Source organism: Ascaphus truei, chromosome 18 (genome assembly GCF_040206685.1).
Source record: "Ascaphus truei isolate aAscTru1 chromosome 18, aAscTru1.hap1, whole genome shotgun sequence".
NCBI classification, from domain to species: domain Eukaryota; kingdom Metazoa; phylum Chordata; class Amphibia; order Anura; family Ascaphidae; genus Ascaphus; species Ascaphus truei.
Window position 1 is genome coordinate 31935712 of NC_134500.1, and position 20801 is coordinate 31956512.

Here is a 20801-nt window from a genome sequence, read left to right on the forward strand (position 1 = left end):
GAGATATATATACACACACACACACAGATACACACAAACACACACACAGATATATACACACACAGAGATATATATACACACACACACAGATATATACACACACACACACACATATAATACACACACAGATATATATACACGCACACACACACACACACACACACACATATACACACACACAGAGATACACACACAAAGATATATACACACACAGAGATATATACACACACAGAGATATATACACACACACACACAGATATATACACACACAGATATATACACACATACACATACAGATATACACACACACAGATATATACACACACAGATATAAACACACACACACAGATATATACACACACACACACACACACACACACACAGATATAAACACACACACAGATATATACACACACACACACAGATATAAATATACACACACACACAGATATATACACACACAGATTATATATATATATATATATATATATATATATATATATTATACACACACACACACACACACACAGAGATATATACACACACAGATTATACACACACAGATATATACACACACAGATATATACACAAGAGAGATATACACACAGATATACACACACATATACACAGATATATACACACAGATATATACACACACACACATACACACACACATACACAGATATATACACACACACATACACAGATATATACACACACACACATACACAGATATATACACACACACACATACACAGATATATACACACACACATACACAGATATATACACACACATACACAGATATATACACACACACACACACACACACACACAGATATATACACACACACACACATATACACACACAGAGATACACACACAGATATATATACACGCACACACACACACACACACACATATACACACACACAGAGATACACACACACAGATATACACACATACACATACAGATATATACACACCACAGATATATACACACACAGATATATACACACACACACAGATATATACACACAAAGATATAAACACACACACACACACAGATATATATACACACCACACACACACACACAACAGATATAAACACACACACACACACACACACAGATATATATATACACACACACAGAGATATATACACACACACACACACACACACAGATATATACACACACACAGATATATGCACACAGATATATACACACAGATATACACACATAGATATACACACACCCACAGATATACACACACACACACACACAGATATACACACACACACACACACACATACACATACACAGATATATACACAGATATATACACACACAACCATACACCATACAACTAAAACCCACAGATGCTTCCAGCTGCACTAAGAGCAATATTACCACTTAATAACACAGCAGAGCTGTCTGCATTATTGCCTTTGAGCAGGAGGAGTACCGATGAGCAGGCAGCAGAGCAGTTTCCGCCCATAGGCAGCAAAAAACACACACACACACACACACTTACTTACTTACCAGGCTTCTAGGAGAATGCAGTCTCTCCGCCGGGGTTTGACTCCGCCCCCGTGTCCTCCCACACACGCTCTCTCACTTACCAGGCTTCAAGGAGAATGCAGTCTCTCCGCCGGGGTTTTGACTCCGCCCCCGTGTCCTCCCACACACGGCACGAGTGCAGATTGACTGCACCCGGCCACCGTACTCCTCCAGCCCCTGCAGGACAGATTTTACTTCTGTCCGTGCTACTCGCTTCCTCCACACCCGCGCTCACTTCTCCCGCGGTGAGCGGGCCGCAAAAATATCCGGGGCGGGCCGCATGCGGCCCGCGGGCCGCATGTTTGACATGCCTGGTGTACATAAAGGTGCTAAACACCCTACAAGTGCTTAATCAATCAAATAAATAACAAGTGACTTTATGTGATAATATAGTGCATAAATCGTGAAATAGCAAGTGCAGAAAGAAATACAAAGTGTTTAACCCCCTGCTTTTCCCCTCTGGTGGGGTTGTCTTCACTCTTCCCCAAATTGTAGAACTGGTTTCTCACGATCCAGGGGGAGCACGGGGGAAGAAAACCCAAGGAAAAGTTCTAAGTGTAGATGTACAGATGTATAGGGAATATTCCTAGTGAACTTTGGCACCTATGTATAGCCTACTCACCGGAAATAAGAGGGGTTCAAGCAGCGTTGGTCAATGGTGGGTCGTGGAATAAATGTACTGTAGACTGGCTCCTTCACTCTGAGAATACATCCTCAGCAAGACAAAAACGAAAATACGAACATAGCACAGATCAAATGATAAAATACAATTTATAAGATCCTTAAAAATGCACACTTACAGTGTCGCTATTTAAAATAAGCATGTAAGGTATAATAGCCATCGATGAAAACCGGGAGATCAGCTCACGCCGCCTCCCACCGCACCACCTCCGTCGGAAGGTCCGGCTGGACCTCATGACTGCTCGCGGGAGATGCCGCTCCGTGTCTTCACTTGGCGACCAGAGGGCCCGACACTCATTGCCCCCCCCCCCCTCGGGGTGCGGGGGTGCTGCGGGGGGCCCGATGCTGCGTGGGTGCGGATGTGCTGCGGGGGGCCCGATGCTCATTGCCACCCCCCGGGTGTGCGGGTGTGCTGCGGGGGGTGTAGGGGTGCTGCGGGGAGGGCGGGGGGAAGGTGTGCTGGGGTGCTGCGGGTGTTGTTGGTGTGTGCAGGGGGGGGCGGGTGTGTTGCTGGGGGGGGGGTGTGCTACGGGGGGGCCTGATGCTGCGGGGGGGTGCGGGTGTGCTGCTGGGGGGGTTCGGGTGTGCTGCGGGGGGGGGAAGGTGTGCCGGGGTACTGCGGGTGTTGCGGGTGTTGTTGGTGTGCGCGGGGGGTGCGGGTGTGCTGCGGGGGGCCCGATGCTGCGAGGAGGGTGCGGATGTGCTGCGGGGGGGGGGGGGGGGTGGGGGGGGGGGGGTGCGGGGCACGACGCTCATTGTCCCCGGCGCTCTAGTGAGGAGGACATTACCTCTTGCTCGGAGCAGTGAGGACGGGGCCAGGGGGTGAGGAGAAGCGCCGAGTCATCGCAAACCGCCCCCACAGCCAATGGGAGAGGGCTACAGCGAGAGGTGTGGCTAGTCGCCAACCAATCAGAAAATGTACAAACCCACAAACATTTCAGTTTTATATATATATAGATAGATATAGATATATATAGACACACACACCTTTGTTTAGGACTCTAGCACTGCGGCAGTGAGACAGAGCAGAAACACACAGATACATGAGAGAAGAGAGATACAGCGAGATAGGTACAGAGACATGAAAAGAGACACACAAGATACACTCAAATAGATCATGAAAACTGACAGATAATATGTATGTATGTATATCTTTATTTATATAGGCCCATCTATGTACATTACGGTGTGTGTGTGTGTGTGTGATGGTGCTGGTATTAGTAAGAAGGTGTTACACTGAGGGGTGTGATGCTGGTGATACTGGAGGTGCTGCTGGGTGAGTAGCACATTATGCCGCCTCTCAGTGGGACTGCAGCTGTAACTCCCTGCCTGTGTCACACACATTCTGCTGCCCTTCCTGCCCAAACCAAAGATGGCCTCTCCGAGCTGCTAGCACGTGACTCCCCGCGGGTGTGGCCGCGGTTTCCATGGCACCGGAAACTTCCGGCGGAAGTGAGCGTGTTGTCGTTCTGGGAGGATGGCGGGGACCGAGCCGGAGCCGGAGCCGGTGAGCAGCTTTCTGCAGGATAACAGCGGGGCCTTCGTGCTGAGCAACCTGGCCGAGGTGGTGGAGAGAGTGCTGGGCTTCCTGCCCGGGAAAGCCCTGCTCCGGGCGGCCTGGTATATACACCTAACTATATACACGCCTACCTATATATACACACAGAATGCTCGGCTTCCTGCCTGGTATATATGCACCTACCTATATCCATATGCACCAATCTATAGCTGCACACATCCCCATAATATATACAATATTATTGTGTTAATCTTCCTGCCCAGGAAACGTATCTATATCTATAAAAACAGGGGTGGAAAAATTCTGGGCGCCCTAAATGCGCCCCTCTCCCCCCGAGTGCATTAAATGCGCCCCCCCCCCCCCCCCCCGGGTGCCTTAAATTAGCTTTCTCCCCCACCTCATCCCCTGGGCACCTGTGCTGGGCGCAGGGATTTCTGGCCTAATTGACAGGTCGTCACCACTGCGCAGCTCAGTGAAAGGAGCTTGGGGATCGTAGAACTGGGGGCGGAGATGTGAGGGAGTCTGTGTATGTATAGCTTTATATGGCGCCATCCAGGCTCACAGCACTTCACGGCAGTAATGTCCGTGACACACAATGGGAATAAGCGTCTCAGGCGTGAAGTAACATTAGGAAAAGGAGTCCCTGCCCCGAAGAGCTTACAATCTAAGTGGTAATTAGGGAGAACTTACAGAGACAGGGTGCGCTTGTAAGTGCGCGTGCAAGAGGCCAAGGTCAATGTATGAGATGTATAGTATCAGCCACGGAGCTACTCGTATGCTTCGTTACAGAGATGTGTTTTTAGATGGGTCTTAAAGGTGGAGAGAGAGGGTGCTAGCCGGATATTGAGGGGGAGGGCATTCCAGAGGTGCGGGACAGTGAGTGAGAGGTTTTATGTGGGAGAGGGCTTTAGATACAAAGGGGGTAGAGAGAAGACATCCTTGGGCAGAACGCAAGAGTCGGGACGGTGTATAGTGAGATATTAGGGTGAGGTATAAGGAGGGGCAGAGGAGGGTAAAGACTTAAAAGTGAGGAGGAAAATTGTTAGTAATACAGGATTTGATAGGGAGCCAGGAGAGGGATTTCAGGAGGGGAGATGCTGAGACAGATGTAGGAAAGAGTAGAGTGATTCTGGCAGCAGCGTTTAGGATAGATTGCAGGTAGGTATTGCACTGTATATTTTTGTCACATTGGAAGTAGCTTTGGACATCTTTGTTTGTTTTTTGTTGTATACATTTGGCCACGCCCACTAGCACTCCTTTTGACACTTATATGCATATATATATATATATTATGTGGTAATGGTTGGGGTTCTCAGAGCTTGTTGGGAATCTGTGTATTTGCTAGATTGTAGGGGAGACAGGTGAGAGGCAGGAAGACCGGACAGCAGGAGGTTATAGTAGTTGAAACGGGAGAGAATGAGGGCCTGCATTGTGAATGTGAGAGGGGAGTCAAATGTGACCTCTAGGCAGCGTGCTTGTGATACTAGGTGTATGAAAGTACTGCCGACAGTAATGTAGAAGAGGCAGTAGGGCCAGACTTGGGAGGAAGTATGAGGAGCTCTGTTTTTGACATGTTAAGTTTGAGTCGGCAGAGGCCCATTTAGGATGATATACAGTAGCCGAGAGACATTCAGAAGCTTTGGTCTATACAGCAGGTGTATGGTCAGGGGTTGAAAAGGTATATTTGTGTGTCATCAGCATAGAGGTGATATTTTAACCCTAGAGATGTGATCAGGCCACAGAGTAGGAAAAGAGAAGAGGTCCCAGGACAGACCCTTGGGGTACCCCCACAGAGATCTTGACAGGGGAGGATGAGGTGTTAGCAAGCGAGACACTGAAAGTACGATGGGAGAGGTAAGAGGAGATCCAGGATAGAGCTTTGTTACGGATACCAAGAGTATGGAGAATGTGAAGAAGAGGGTGGGCAACAGTATCAAATGCTGCAGAGAGGTTGAGCAATATGAGCAGAGTGTAATAACCTTTGGCAGCATGGAGGTCATTAGTTATTTTAGTGAGGGCTGTTTCAGTGGAGTGAGCAGATTGTAGAGGAGGTAGGAGAGAATAGGTGGTGAGAAAATACAATGTGTTTAGAGGCAGAAGGGAGACAGGGTGATAGAGACAGACACAGACTGACATACACTCAGTGAAACAGCACTGACTACTGGAGGGGTAGCGGGATAGCTGCAATAGCACCCCCACGCTCCTAACAGCGCTGGCACCTAAAATTTTTATATGACTCCTAAATATTTTATTTTCGGCCACCCCCGTCTATACACATACAGAGTGCTGATCTTCCTGTCTGGGAAAATCCTGCTCTCGGCTGCCTGGTATATATACATGTACTGTACACATTGCAGAGCCTGTTACTAACCTGACACTGATGAAACCCAAAAGGTGGAAAAATCTGTCTAAGCTACTAAATCTGGTTACTGACTGCACTTTAACCCAGACTGTGCTGAAAAAGCTGCGTAATGTGGCAAGCATACGCTTATAGAGGAGGTCCATTTTACAATGGACAAGAAGCTAAAAGTGACACAGGAGCTAATTTGCATGTCATTACCCAGAAGCCCTGACTGCAGTGGAAGCGCAGTATGTTAAGAGATAATGGGGAAGGGCAGGCTTGCAGACCTGTCTGAGACATGTGAATGTGCTCACAACGTGACATTTTTATTTATTATGGTGCAACCACTCACCAGGGAAGACGGTGCTACAAATATTGTTAATTTCTTATACCCACATTTCAATTCTCCTTGGGACGTCTCTATGTCTCTCTCTCTGTCTGTGTCTCTCTCTGCGCGCGTCTGCTTGTGTGCGCGCGCGTCTGCTTGTGTGCGCGCGCGTCTGCTTGTGTGCGCGCGCGTCTGTGTGTCTGTATCCAGTAATAGGATATGTGTAGGTAACACAGGCGCCCAGAGATAACATGAACCTAATGTCGCGGGAGACCAGGCATTTACACCTTTTATCTGGATCATACATTGAGCAAAACATAAGTGAAATAAATTGGAAATGTATTGGCATGAAAAGGCACACACACAGTGGAGCACAAACTACATAAGAAGCCCGAAATATCCGGGAACTCAAATCGGCATGAAGTTCCTCACGCCACCGCTGTCTTTGCTCCAGAGGTACTGAAATAATTTCACCGGGAGTTGGCTCATTTCACCAGGAGTTGGCACCGGGAGTTGGTCCTGGTACTTAATTCGGTTTACAATCCCAGCCGCGACTGCTACTTTCCTTTTTGAGAACTTGTTCCCAAAAAGCTGGACTTAGAAAATATTCCCCCTCGGATTTCTGAAGCCGGTGTGTCTGCTATTTCTTTCGGAGCATCTTTTGGCCGTTTCAAATTTGCTGCTACAGTTCTGGCGCTTAGAATCTGCTCTCCGGATTGGCTGAGGGATTCTTATAGTATTTCTGAGTTCATTCATGAAATACCCCAGCCAATCCCAGCGTGGGAACTTTCTTACCTGCAAATCAGAGCGCTGCCAGTCTTCTGAAGCCGGGCAAGCGGATCTTCTGAATCAGCCAAGGGCATGCGCAAGATTGCCACCTCTAGCACTTGGTGTGCAGAAGCCCCCTGCTGGTTTAGGCTTCTCGCAGTCTGCTGGGGCAAATGGTAGTCCGAGGACTTCTATTCACCTCAGGATGTGGGCATTCAAGCCTAAACCTCCTGCCCAAATGTTCTTCACACCTGGCAGCCTCTGGTGGCTTTCATGTCCGATGTCTGGGTAGACTCGCTGGCACCAAGCTGGTAGCCCGGTGACTCACCCAGAACATCGGTCCAGAAAGACCCAGCTCATAATACTGTGCACAAGTATTTATGTTTTAAAACACACTGTTTGGACATTTTTCAAAGTGTATATTTCTATTAAAGTCTTTCTGCTATGGGGAATTGAATAAGATGCTGCACCTTATTTCTTACTAGCCATTTTCGCCACACACTATAAACCTTATGTATGGTTGGGGCACCTTAGAACCCCTATATAGGTTCTAGGTGACCTGGGCATTAACTGGGTATCCCCCGTAACCTAGGACCCTTGGACAAGTTCAGGGACACCTCACATCCCTATGCCCCATTTACCTTTCTGGTCTGTGCTGAAGCAGGGAATCTTAGCGGTGAGTCGCGCAAGCGTTTTCAAGTGGAGATTTTGCCGGGACATCCATCAACTCTGGACCCCGACTAGCTAGGCACATTCTGACAACGCTTTCTCCGTATAACCCACCCCTTGAAACGCATAGCCCAGCGATCTCTGCTTGCTGGCACTCCTGGAAAGGTAAAAACACATTCTTTATTGTCACATAATTTTACAACAAGCATGTACAATCACTGGGCTCAAGAGCTGACACTCCCAACCCCCAATACATGGATCAGAGGTAACCAAGCGGGCTTAACCTTTATTGTGAGCCTGGTTTACCCTCTCACCGTCACACCTAACAACTAATTAGGATCCCGGAAATGACATAAAAAATACGAAGAGTACTAATTGGATGATTTTAAAATCAATAAATGCATACCGACACAGCGGGTAAAGAGCTGGGGGATATTGCATTGCCATGAACACACATGTACAATGTTAAACATACACAATGCAAATATGTAAAACCAGAATGTGTATTCATTGTAACACAAGGGAAGAACAAAACGAAACATATTAAACTGTTCATATAATCTAGAGATATATAGTGATGGAGACAATATTTAGATATTGCGACGTTACGTAGCGACTTTGCTAATGTTTTTTTGACTAAATGCCCACATGCCCCGTCCTACTGGATCTGGAACGTCACTCGTGTGTTTCAGCGTCTGCAGATTATGGAGGGATTGTGCCCGGCGAAAACTGAAAACGCGTCAGACGGTGACCTGGATCTCCTGCGCGGGGACTTCTGCCTGCGACGAGCAGTCTGCTGGCCACTCGCTGGTCCAAGTGGTCAGAGAAGAGCTGGAGGTGGGTAACCTTTCACAATTCAGGGGATTTCTGGGCTCAATACATATTAACGTACAGGCTATACCACCGGTTAAGGATAAACGGTCATCTCAATGTCCGGTAATAACTGTGTTTAATATCATTTGGAAACACACAGTAATCCCGCTAACCCTCCCAAGAGAGGGATGACGCGGGTCTCTGTGTCCCGCATCTCTGCTGTCCGACTGTTACCTCCTGTGAGGTCATTCCTGGCTCTGCCGGTGACAGGGAGCGTTGGGTGACAGCAGGACGGGGGGTTGAATAGACGGGGGGATATTAATATAAAGTTCCCATGTCAGAGGGAGTTTCTTTATCAGCGACATGTCCCCAGTGTTAGAAGTATCTCTGCTGCTGGGTCAGTGACATCGTATCTTCCTGTCACCTGGGGAGCGCTGACCGTTCTGTGACATCACACCAATGTCTGTCACACTTGGAACTTCCTGTACCATAAATGACATCACAGTGACAACCCGGGGACTTCCTGTGTTAGAAGTATCTGCTGCTGGATAATGTGATATAGTGATGATGTGAGCTTATATTGCGATACGTCGCTAACCATGAATCAGAGTGGAACGGAGTCAGCTGTGAAGTCATTTCCTGTCTCCTGTCCTCCTCTTACAGCAGGTGCACGCGATTCCTCAAACTTTCCTGTACATAGCTGACTCGGATACATTTAGCGGGCACGGAGACAGCTGTGCGCAAAAAAAAGGTGAGCTCCAATCCATGTTCTAGTTCTGCACATATGTTTGCGGTTTTATGTCCTTGTCGGACAATCCATCCTGGTAACACGTCCTAGGGCAGGGCGGCCAACTCCAGTCCTCAAGATCCACAAACAGGCCAGGTTCTCAGGATATCCCAGCTTCAGCACAGGTGGCTCAATCAGAGGCTCAGTTTTTGACTGAGCCACATGTGCTGAAGCTGGGATAACCTGAAGGTGCCTCAATCAGTCCCTGCTTCAGCTCAGGTGTCTGAGCCACCAGTGCTGAAGCAGGGATATCCTGAGAACCTGTCCTGTTGGTGGTTCTTGATGACGGGAGTAGAGACCCCCTGTCCTCGCTCAGGGGAGGAGGCACTGATGTTACCGCAGCTCTGCGGGTTTCCTCTGTCAGCGCAAAATTCACTGTGAAAATCCTCAATTCTAGTGATGTTGGCATCAGATTGGGGGACTGACGGAGCAGCTCTGTGGTAATGCCACTGCCTTTGAAGTGGGTGACTCCGGTTTGAATCCCAGTGTCGGCTTCTTCCCACCTCGTCTCCCTGAGCGTCAGGCACCAAAATTAGATTGTAAGCTCTATGGGGCAGACGGCAATAAAAAACAAATCAGTGTACAGAGCGCCGGGGAGTTAATACGCGGGGTGCGGGTTATTACGCGGGGTGCGGGGTTGGGCCACGGGGTTATTGCGCGGGGTGCAGGGTTGGGCCGCGAGGTTATTGTGCGGGGTTATTACGCGGGGTGCAGGGTTGCAGGCTTAGTCCCCATTTCTGTGAATACCTAGTTGTCGTTTAATTTGGAAATTACTAGACTATTATATTTTTTCCCACATATGGTGACATCTGCGCTCCCCAAAAGCTACTTGGTACTTAGTACGCGGGGTGCAAGAGAGCTGCAGGGTGTTATACACTGATTGCACCATTGTACATTTTCTAAGAAATACCTTTTCAGGTCTCACCCTGTTAAATCCTACAACCCAGTACTGTACGCGTCTTTAGCAACAATCTGTTTTCTTTGTATATATCGAAGCTGATCAGTGCGTTGCAATTCCACATCAGATATTATATGCATCGCTTCAGCTTTGCATAGCCAGTGTAACCAACCCCACACTGATGAGACCCATTAAGGTCGAAACGGCTGTCTGTGGGTGGGTTTATTGGCTGTGCTTAAAGCTGTGACCATGCAGCAAGCTTAAGCCTATTGGGAACCATATTTAAAATGGTTTTGAAGCAAAAAGTGGCATTGTGCTAATTTGCATGTCATTTCCCAGAATCCCTTGCTGCAGTGGAAGTGCTGGGTGATAATGGTGAAAGGCGGGGTTGCAGACCTGTCTAAGACATGCAAATGAGCATACAGGAATATTTCCATTTGAGATATATATATATATATATATATATATATATATATATATATATATATATATATATATATATATATATATATATATAAAAAACTGAGTAATCGGCGTCTTTACAAAGATTGTATTCCTTCACCGTAACCATTTCCGTTTCTTTTCTTCCTGTGTAAAAATGAAGAAGTTTCTATTTCGGGCTTGTTTTATTCTAATCTTTTTTGATAATTGTGGTTTTGTCCCCCCGCGCCCACCTGTCCCTTGCCTGTGCTCCCCCGCCCTGCGCCCACCTGTCCCTCGCTCCGCACCCGCCTGTCCCTCGCTCCGCACCCGCCTGTCCCTCGCTCCGCACCCGCCTGTCCCTCGCTCCGCACCCGCCTGTCCCTCGCTCCGCACCCGCCTGTCCCTCGCTCCGCACCCGCCTGTCCCTCGCTCCGCACCCGCCTGTCCCTCGCTCCGCACCCGCCTGTCCCTCGCTCCGCACCCGCCTGTCCCTCGCTCCCCACCCGCCTGTCCCTCGCTCCGCACCCGCCTGTCCCTCGCCTGTTCTCCTGCCCTGCGCCCACCTGTCCCCCGCACCCGCCTGTCCCTCGCCTGTTCTCCTGCCCTGCGCCCACCTGTCCCCCGCGCCCGCCTGTCCCTCGCTCCGCACCCGCCTGTCCCTCGCCTGTTCTCCCGCCCTGCGCCCACCTGTCCCCCGTGCCCGCCTGTGCTCCCCCGCCCTGCGCTCATCTGTCCCCCGCGCCCGCCTGTCCCTCGCCTGTGCTCCCCCGCCCTGCGCCCACCTGTCCCCCGCGCCCGCTGTCCCTCGCTCCGCACCCGCCTGTCCCTCGCCTGTGCTCCTCCCGCCCCGCGCCCGCCTGTCCCTCGCTCCGCACCCGCCTGTCCCTCGCCTGTGCTCCCCCGCCCCGCGCCCGCCTGTCCCTCGCCTGTGCTCCCCCGCCCCGCGCCCTCCTGTCCCCCGCGCCCGCCTGTCCCTCGCCTGTGCTCCCCCGCCCCGCGCCCGCCTGTCCCTCGCTCCGCACCCGCCTGTCCCTCGCCTGTGCTCCCCCGCCCCGCGCCCGCCTGTCCCTCGCTCCGCACCCGCCTGTCCCTCGCCTGTGCTCCCCCGTGCCCGCCTGTCCCTCGCCTGTGCTCCCCCGCGCCCGCCTGGCGTTTTTCGGGTAGGGAATTTTACGGTTAATGTTTATAGGTTAGGGGGTAGCATTAGTGTTACAGGTTAAGATCAGGGCTTTATGGATAAGGGGTTTAGGTTTTTAGGGTTTTTTACGGTAAGGGGGTTACCTTGGCGGTGACACAGACACCTGCGATGTCTCTGCGGTGCTGTGAGTGGCGGCTTGGCTGTGGCATGTGGGCGTGACCAAACGTCCTAGGCTGTCGGGGACCTGCCACGGTCATTGGGTCACTACGCTGTGTTGTGAAACTTGCCACGGTCATTGGTCACTACGCTGTGTTGTGAAACTTGCCACGGTCATTGGGTCACTACGCTGTGTTGTGAAACTTGCCACGGTCATTGGGTCACTACGCTGTGTTGTGAAACCTGCCACGGACATTGGGTCACTAAGCCGTGTTGCGAGAGCTGCCACGGACATTGGGTCACTAAGCCGTGTTGTGAGAGCTGCTACGGACATTGGGTCACTAAGCCATGTTGCGAGGCCAGCCACGGACATTGGGTCACTAAGCCGTGTTGCGAGGCCTGCCACGGACATTGGGTAACTAAGCCATGTTGCGAGAGCTGCCACGGACATTGGGTCACTAAGCCATGTTGCGAGGCCTGCCACGGACATTGGGTCACTATGCCATGTTGCGAGGCCTGCCACGGACATTGGGTAACTAAGCCATGTTGCGAGGCCTGCCACGGACATTGGGTCACTAAGCCATGTTGCGAGAGCTGCCACGGACATTGGGTAACTAAGCCATGTTGCGAGGCCTGCCACGGATATTGGGTCACTAAGCCGTGTTGCGAGGTTCACGCCGCTTCCCTGATCTGTCACCATGTGGAACTGACCCTTTAACTTTCTCTGCAGCTAGAAAGAAAAACGGCGCGGAAACGGCGGCCACGCTAGAAAAGCTGCTGCCGCGAGGGTGCCACATACTCGGCCTCGCCACGCCAGGAATCGTAGGTAACCAAACTTGGGTCCCTGCCTGTATTGGTAACTCTGTCACGGCCACGGGGTTCCTGCACAGCAATATACCGTCATGCGTAGCGAAACTTTGCACGTGCGTGGGGCCCTGCAGCGGTACTATAAATAGATATTTACCTCCTTTACTCTTTATTTTATTATGTTTTTATACAAATATCTTTTTTGCAAGTGAGTGTAATATAAAACCGGTGTTCACACGAATTCACAGTTATATAACATCGATATTATAGACACCTAAAAATAAAAGTAATATATGGCAACCACCGGTTCCAGCTACAGAACAAATGTCCCTGCAATGTTCCTGCTTTAATATAAAATCGGCACGCCGTATATCTTGGCCAGGCGTCTTGGTTTATTCATTCATTCATTTATTTTTTAAAACCTACTTCCTTTTCTAACCAATTGTGCGCTCTTCCAAAAAGCCCCTGAAGGTGGTCAGCTCTCCCCCTCTTGCAGCTCTTGTAAGTGGAGGTGTTGCCCTCCTCCACGGGTGTCCACCGGAGGATAAATCCGCAGATAGGCCGATCACAGAAAAAAGACAGCACAGGGCACACCGAGGGTGAAAGAATTGTAATAAACAGAACTAATAAATGCAAATATCAACTTGCATAGTAAGAGTCTGTTGTCCAAAACATCTGATAAAAGTATATGGCTTTGTTGCCCCGCTCTGCGGGTGTCTGGCTCGGCGGTAGTCTGCCCCCTCAGTAAGGCAGCTGATACCCACTCAGAGTATTTAAACTGAGCCCTGGCTTTAAACACTGCTGCAGGCAAGTCCTTCTAATATGGTTTCCATGTGGGTATAAATTTCCCGGCTCTGTTAGAGAGATCGAAATGTGTATCAAACGTTTCACTGATCATCATTGATTGATACTTTGGTGGGAACTGTTTCAGCCAATTCGCCAATATCAATTTGCGAGCAGCCAGTGTGCCAATCCCCGCCGGCCTTAGCATGGTATCCATCTGGGTCCTCCACACCCCCAAATAGCAGCACCCTATAATCCAAAGGTAACCTTAGATGGAGCAACCTACACATGCAGGTAAACAGTCCAATACACGCCAACACACTAAATCAATAATCAACACAACATTGCAGTGACATTGTAGTACAAGACTCGAGTGTTCACAATAGTATACACACAACGCTTACATATTATCAAAATGCACACTCTTGATAAAGCCCCGGAATGGCGAGTCTCATTCACTGGGATGTCGGCCTGTTATTCTTTCATTGTTTCTGCTACGGTGTCTTACCTTTTTATATTGCATGTTGATATAATTGTGTGTACACTATTGTGAGCATGCGAGTCTTGTACTACCATCTTGCTGCAATGCTGTATTGGATTCAATATACCTTTTTTGTACATTTATTTAGTGTCTTGGTATCTTTTGAACTGTTTGTTGTTCGTTCTTCAGCACAGGTGGTGCAGTTGGAGGCTGAGCCACTGATTGAGCTACCTGTGCTGAAGCAGGGATATCCTGAACACCTGACCTGTTGCTGGCCCTTGAGGGCTGGAGTTGCCCACCCCTGTTCTACATTACCTGTAGGGGAGGTCTGATTGAATCTTCCTAGATTACACATGCGTTGAATACGTGGGAGATTACCGCTGTGCTCTTTCCGCAGTGACTCCGATGGGATCGGGTAATAACCGACCCCAGGAGATAGAGGACGGGGAGTCTGGCTTCGCTTTGCTCTTACCCAAAATCGATGGTGTCATAATCAAAAAGTTCCACTTTTATAAGGACCCCAGGAATAAGGTGTTTGATGAAAATAAACTCCAAGAGGCTGGTAAGCTCCGTCTCGCTGTGTAGAGATGTACCTTCCTGCGACAGAGCGCGCGTGGGCAGCCCTGCGACAGAGCGCGCGTGGGCAGCCCTGCGACAGAGCGCGCGTGGGCAGCCCTGCGACAGAGCGCGCGTGGGCAGCCAGTATAAAAGTCACCCTGCTGGGCACCTTTAGGAGGGGAGCTATAGGGAGGGGTTATATGGGGTAATAGGAGGAGTTATAGGGAGGGGTTATATGGGGTAATAGGATGGGTTAAATGGAGTAATAGGAGGAGTTATAGAAATGTCAGGGTATTTTTCAGTAACCCTTTGCCACCGAGGGATCTGTAGCACATGGTGTTTCTGGCTCCTCTCATTTCGTGTGTCTCTCTCTGTGTGTCTCTCTCTGTGTGTCTCACTCTGTGTGTCTCTCTCTGTGTGTCTCTCTCTGTGTGTCTCTCTCTGTGTGTCTCGCAGGCCTTAAAAATAACCCAGACCTGCGGGTGGTCCTGATCTTCGGATACAACACGTGGCGGCACGGAGCGACTCGTTTCCTGCACCAAGTACTGAACCCGTTGAATGAGAAAAGCATCATCATCGCTGGAGGGCAGGTGGAGCATCTGGCATCATACTCACCGGAAAAGTACGTCTAATACAGGGGTGGCCAACTCCGGTCCCACACGTCCAGTTTCAAGGATATCCCTGCTTCAGCACGTGTCTCAATCTTGAGCCACTTGTGCTGGGACTGATTGAGCCACTTGTGCTGAAGCAGGGATATCCGTAAAACTAGACCTGCTGGTGGCCCTTGAAAACTGGAGTTGTCCACCCCTGGTCTAATGTTACATGGTCACATCGTAGAGATGGTTGAAAAATAATTTGTCCATCGACTTCAACCTACGCTAAATTTATACAACAGATACTTTATCCTATATCTATACTTACTTATTAATCCAGAGGAAGGCAAACAGAAAACCCCAGAGTCATATCATCCAATGATATCTCATAAGGAGGAAAATAAATTCCTTCCTGACTCCAAGAATTGGCAATCGGATTAATCCCTGGATCAGCATCCTTCCCATGTATACTTATTTGGTATATCCCTGTATACCTTTCCTTTCTAAAAAGATGTCCAACCTTTTTCTTTCTTTTTTAAACAAATTTATTGTATCCATCATCACAGTCTCCATGGGTAATGAATCCCACATTGTAACTGCCCTTGCTGCAAAGAACCCTTTCCTTTGTTGCTGGTGAAATTTCCTTTCCTCCAACCTTAAGGGATGGCCCCGAGTCCTTTGTACTGCCCGTGGGATGAATAGTTCTTTTGAAAGCTCCTTGTTTTGTCCCCGAATATATTTGTATATAGTTATCATATCCCCTCTTAGACGCCTCTTTTCTAATGTAAATAAATCTAATTTAGCTACCTCTCATAATTCAGATTATCCATCCCCTTTATTAATTTGGTGGCTCTTCTCTGCACTCTCTCTAGTTCCATAATGTCTTTTCTAAGGAGTGGTGCTCCAAACTGTGCTCCATATTCAAATATATGATATAAGGAAGGGGTTTGCCCACGACCTGAGCCCACTCTAAAATAAGGGAAACAATGATTTCCTAGACAAGTGAAAGGCTGTGTTCACACTAAAGGGCTTTACTACTTGTCACTGACCCAGCAGCAGAGATACTTCTAACACTGGGGACACGTCGCTGATAAAGAAACTCCCTCTGACATGGGAACTTTATATTAATATCCCCGTCTATTCAACCCCCACTTTCTGCTGTCACCCAATGCTCCCTGTCACCGGCAGAGCTAAGAATGACCTCACAGGAGGTGACAGCCGGACAGCATAGAGACGCAGGACACTGAACATGGCGGCACACAGAGAACCGTGACGTCCGTCTCTTGGGAATTTGGGAGGGTTTAGCCAATAAAAAAAACCATGCCATATGTTGGGTAATAACTTAATGTATTTCCAATATTTAGGGATGACTATAACATAATCCATCAAGTAATGGGCGTCTCTTATTTTTACTTTAACCGCCGCTCCTGCACTAAAGCTCGCTGTTTGTTTTCCCAGCAAGACGCAGGGATCCGACTGCATTGGCGTGGTGGGACTGGCTTTCAGTGGGCCGGGCATCCAGGCCGCAACGGTCCTCCTAGATCAGGGTGTGTACGACGAGGGGACGGCAGAGTCGGTCATCCAGCGGCTGAAAGCGGCCAACATCCCGGAGCGGAACAGCGTGGGCCTCATGTTCGCGTGCGTCGGCCGAGGGGGCCAGCACTACAAGAAGAGCAACGTGGAGGCCGACGCGTTCCGCAAGCACTTCCCCGCCGTCCCCCTGCTCGGGTTCTTTGGCAACGGCGAGATCGGCTGCGATCGGATAGTGAGCGGGAATTTCACGCTGCGCGAATGCAAGGACGTTAAGGACGACCTGCTGCACAGCTACACCACGGTGATGAGCATCATTCATTTTGGATCCGCTAAGTAGATCCCAGTGCTTTTAAACGGCGTTAGTGAGTAGGACCGCGCAGGCCACCCAGTATCATTGCAACGCACATCCTGTCCTCCGTGCAAGGCGCAGCGCCACACGCCACCAAAGTCAACGACATTCCCCAGATACTTCCGTAGGGGGCGCCGGTAGCCACTCTGGCTCGCCGGCTGGGGTTCACATAGCTGCTTTTATCAAAGCTTCTGCGGGCCAATGGGATGCTGTGATGTCACCCGGTGTGGCATCCTCGTGGCATCCTCTTGGCCCACGTGACGCGTGCGCTTTAAACTTGCAGGAGATACCGGCGCCCCCTTTTGAGGTCTTTATCTCGGGAAACGGGGTCCCCGGAGCTGAAATGAATGGGGTTCAGCTCATATTTCACTCCGATGTATAAGAAAATAAAAGCCGGATTGGATTGCTCCTTTAACGGTTCAGTGTCACAAGCGGCAAAAAACATCTAATATAATTACCTGGGAGGATGCGGCTGCCCTCAGAGTAAAATGCGCACATGTGCTCCCGTTCTAGATGTAGCTCTGTTTAATACATATTGTCCTCGTCTTTAGCTCTCTAAACGAACGATGTTGCCAAATAAAACGGTTGGTAGAGTCTGGATTATAAATGGGCCTGTATGTTCCGCAGTTTAGTCACTAAAGAGATTAGGGGAAGATAAGTCCCTTTTTAAGCAGTGGCTTCCTCTAAAGGAAAGTGAGAGAAAACATACCCTCTGCCACGCAGGACAAACATGGTCAAATAGCGGGCAATTAATAATGGCACATGTCATAGATATGTTGTAATGTCTGCTGGCGGCCATATTGCTCCCCTAGTCTGGGGTTAAGGACGGGATGCCCCCAGACCACACACAAAGCCTAGCCCAGTACAAATTGGGATTTTAATGGGTTATCGGTGCAATCCCTGTTGGTTTGCAGAAAAACGATATTGAAAACAACTTAACCAGGAGTGGGCAACGTCAGCCCTCAAGGGCCACCAACAGGTCAGGTCTTAAGGATGTCTCTCCTTCAGCACAGGTGGCCCAGTCTTCGAGTGGGCCACTGATAGAACCACCTGTGCTGAAGCATTGATATCTTGAAAACCTGACCTGTTTGTGGCCCTTGAGGACTGGAGTGGCTCACCCCTTGTTTAAAATAAACAGACTGCGAGGGGAAGAGCAAGCAAATAACTTCTGTGTCGCTGGCTTCCTTAAAACCCGTCGCCCACAATGTGACACGTTTACTTCTGTGCAACGCAGGAATATTTCATAGGTTTGTCATTTCTCCGGGAACTACTGATATCCGCTACTTCTGTCATCTGTTTGATGAACGATGGCTCCATACTTGGCAAACGGAGCTGCCTGGCCAGCTTATCGCCAAAAGACATTGGGAGAAAGATGGGAACCAAAGTTGTGTGTAACCGTGGAAAGGATACGTTTGAATAATGATCCCAAAATACTTGTCTGACTGCAAAAAAACCCGACATGTTTAACCCATTAAACATTACACTGTCCATTTGTTCACTTTGGTCTGGGGGGGGGGGGAGCTCTTGTCAATCCAGTGTTTACTCTGCCTGTAGTGCCCCCTGTCCGAGCCAATGCAGATGAGGGAGGAGCGAGGGGGCTTTGCCTGTGCAAACTCCTGCTCAGCACACACTGATATCACACAGAAGGGAGCAGCCACAGGAGACTCCCAACCCCCCCCCCCCCTTCTCTCCCGGGTCTCGGCACACAGAGATATCACTTAGAGATACCAGCCCCCTCCCGGGTCTCATCGCACACAGAAGGGAGCAGCCAGAGGCGATGAAACCCCCTCCATGTCCCAGGTTTAAAAACATTTCAAAATCCGTCTAGATTTCTTATTTATGTAGCCGCGTCACTCGCCCGTATTTAACCCCTTCATGTGTCACCGCTGTCATGTTAGTCCTAGGAGAGACGGCATCTTTAACCTTCCATAGCTTGCCGCCTTTGTTCGGGTTTTGGGCCCGCTGTGTGCATAGATATTGTGTCGCTTTACAGTTTGCCGATATCAGCGTTTCCGACCTACGCTGTCATGTTTAAATCGCTATACTACGGACAATTCCACTGTCTTGACATTGTTGCACTTTTTCGGGTGCGGGTAAACGCTAGCTGTGGGATTTTAGGCCTAGCTGTAGAATCATGTTTTCTGTGCTTCATTTCGGTAGGAAAATGTCCATGTATTTTACTGTCGTCGTACACAATATATGAGGAAGTAGTGAAGGCGGACGTGTACGTCTAAAGTGAACCTGCAGTGGCTCATCGGGCATTTGGAGGCGATGAAGCTGCCATGGTGATAATTGGAAGATGGATTGTCTTATCGTTTTAAATAGCTTGTGAAATAGGATGACATATTCGCGGTCCGATGCGGCTATCCTAATCCCAATGTAATAATGTCCATTAAAGCCTCGTTCTAACTTGCCCTTGTTCATTGTTACAAAAGTGTCTGTCTCTATCTTGGAGGTGAACTAGAAGGCTTGGTGACAAGTTCCGATACTTCATTAGCAAGTGTTTAAAGTAGCTGAGCGGGCCAGTGAAATGCGTCGGGCTAAAGCCAACTGCAAGAGGTAGTGATTGGGTGAGACACTACAGCAGGGTAACTATCCAGGGGAAGAATGCAGCTTAAATAGAAATCTGATCAAATAGGAAGGCGGAAGAGTACGGGGGAAATAGAGAGATTCAGATAAGCAGGAAAGCTTAGGGGTGTGCTGAAACCGTTAACACCGCTCGTTACCAGTCACTGGTGTAGTTTCAGATGACTGGACAAGAGCAGTCCCACCTCACAAGTGGATGTAGGGAAGTGGCAGGTAAGTACAGGCCAGTGGGGCTGATGTCGGATGTGGGGAAATAAATAGACACGCTGCGGGGGAGTGAAAGTTGTATATCTAAAGTCCAATCTCCAATCAGGGACCATGAATTCACGGGGGGATGGAGGAGAGAATCATGTCAAACAAGCATAGCTGATTTAATTTTTGACTGGGTGACTAAGCTAATAAATCAGGGTGGAGCAGTAGATCTGGCTTACCTAGATTTTAGCAAGGCCTTTGACCCTGCCCTACATAGACTGATGAACAAGTTGTGATGTTTGCGATTGGATTTTAAGGTGGTGGAATGTAGTAAAGTGGTGAGGGGGGAGTGGGTTTGGCAAGCATGGGGTGGGGGAGAGGGTAGCAGGTTTGGGGAGCAAAGGGAGGGGGGGGTAGCAGGTTGGGTGAGTGATTGGGTAGCAGGTTGGGTGGGGGAGGGGTAGTGTGTTGGGCGAGCCATGAGAGGGGGAAGGGGATTGGGCGAGCGATGTGGAGCGGGTTGGGCAAGTGATTAGGGGGAGTCGGTTGGCCTAGCGATGGTTGAGGGTGATTCCTTGTATTGGACCAGCAGATGGTTGATACGTTACAAACTTTCTAACTACACATGGTTCTTCATTAGGAAAGCCAGAAGTAGAATGTATTTTTTTGATAAGGTATGTCGGGGTGAGTGCTTCCCGGCTCGTGCGACCATAACCGGGGAGGCTTCACAAGCTGCTTGTATTGTTATGTAATGAAGACATCGACAAACTGGAGGTGCACTAGTGAGAACCAGCATAGAACCGCCCAGTTCTATGTGCATTTGTGCATGTGCGCAC

General features: G+C 49.2%; 1 protein-coding gene and 1 long non-coding RNA gene across 2 annotated transcripts in view; one reads left to right on the forward strand and one right to left on the reverse strand.

Moving 5' to 3' along the window:
• Nucleotides 1-20801, reverse strand: part of LOC142469126 (uncharacterized) — a 194493-nt gene that overhangs the window by 68985 nt on the left and 104707 nt on the right. The gene's annotated exons all lie outside the window — the stretch shown is intronic.
• Nucleotides 3480-19600, forward strand: FBXO22 (F-box protein 22). Its single transcript, XM_075576048.1, has 8 exons — nt 3480-3863; nt 8561-8705; nt 9345-9432; nt 12814-12909; nt 14552-14716; nt 15169-15334; nt 16764-17139; nt 19348-19600. The coding sequence occupies exons 1-8, from the start codon at nt 3721-3723 to the stop codon at nt 19396-19398; spliced, it is 1230 nt and encodes a 409-aa protein (XP_075432163.1). The 5' UTR covers nt 3480-3720; the 3' UTR covers nt 19399-19600.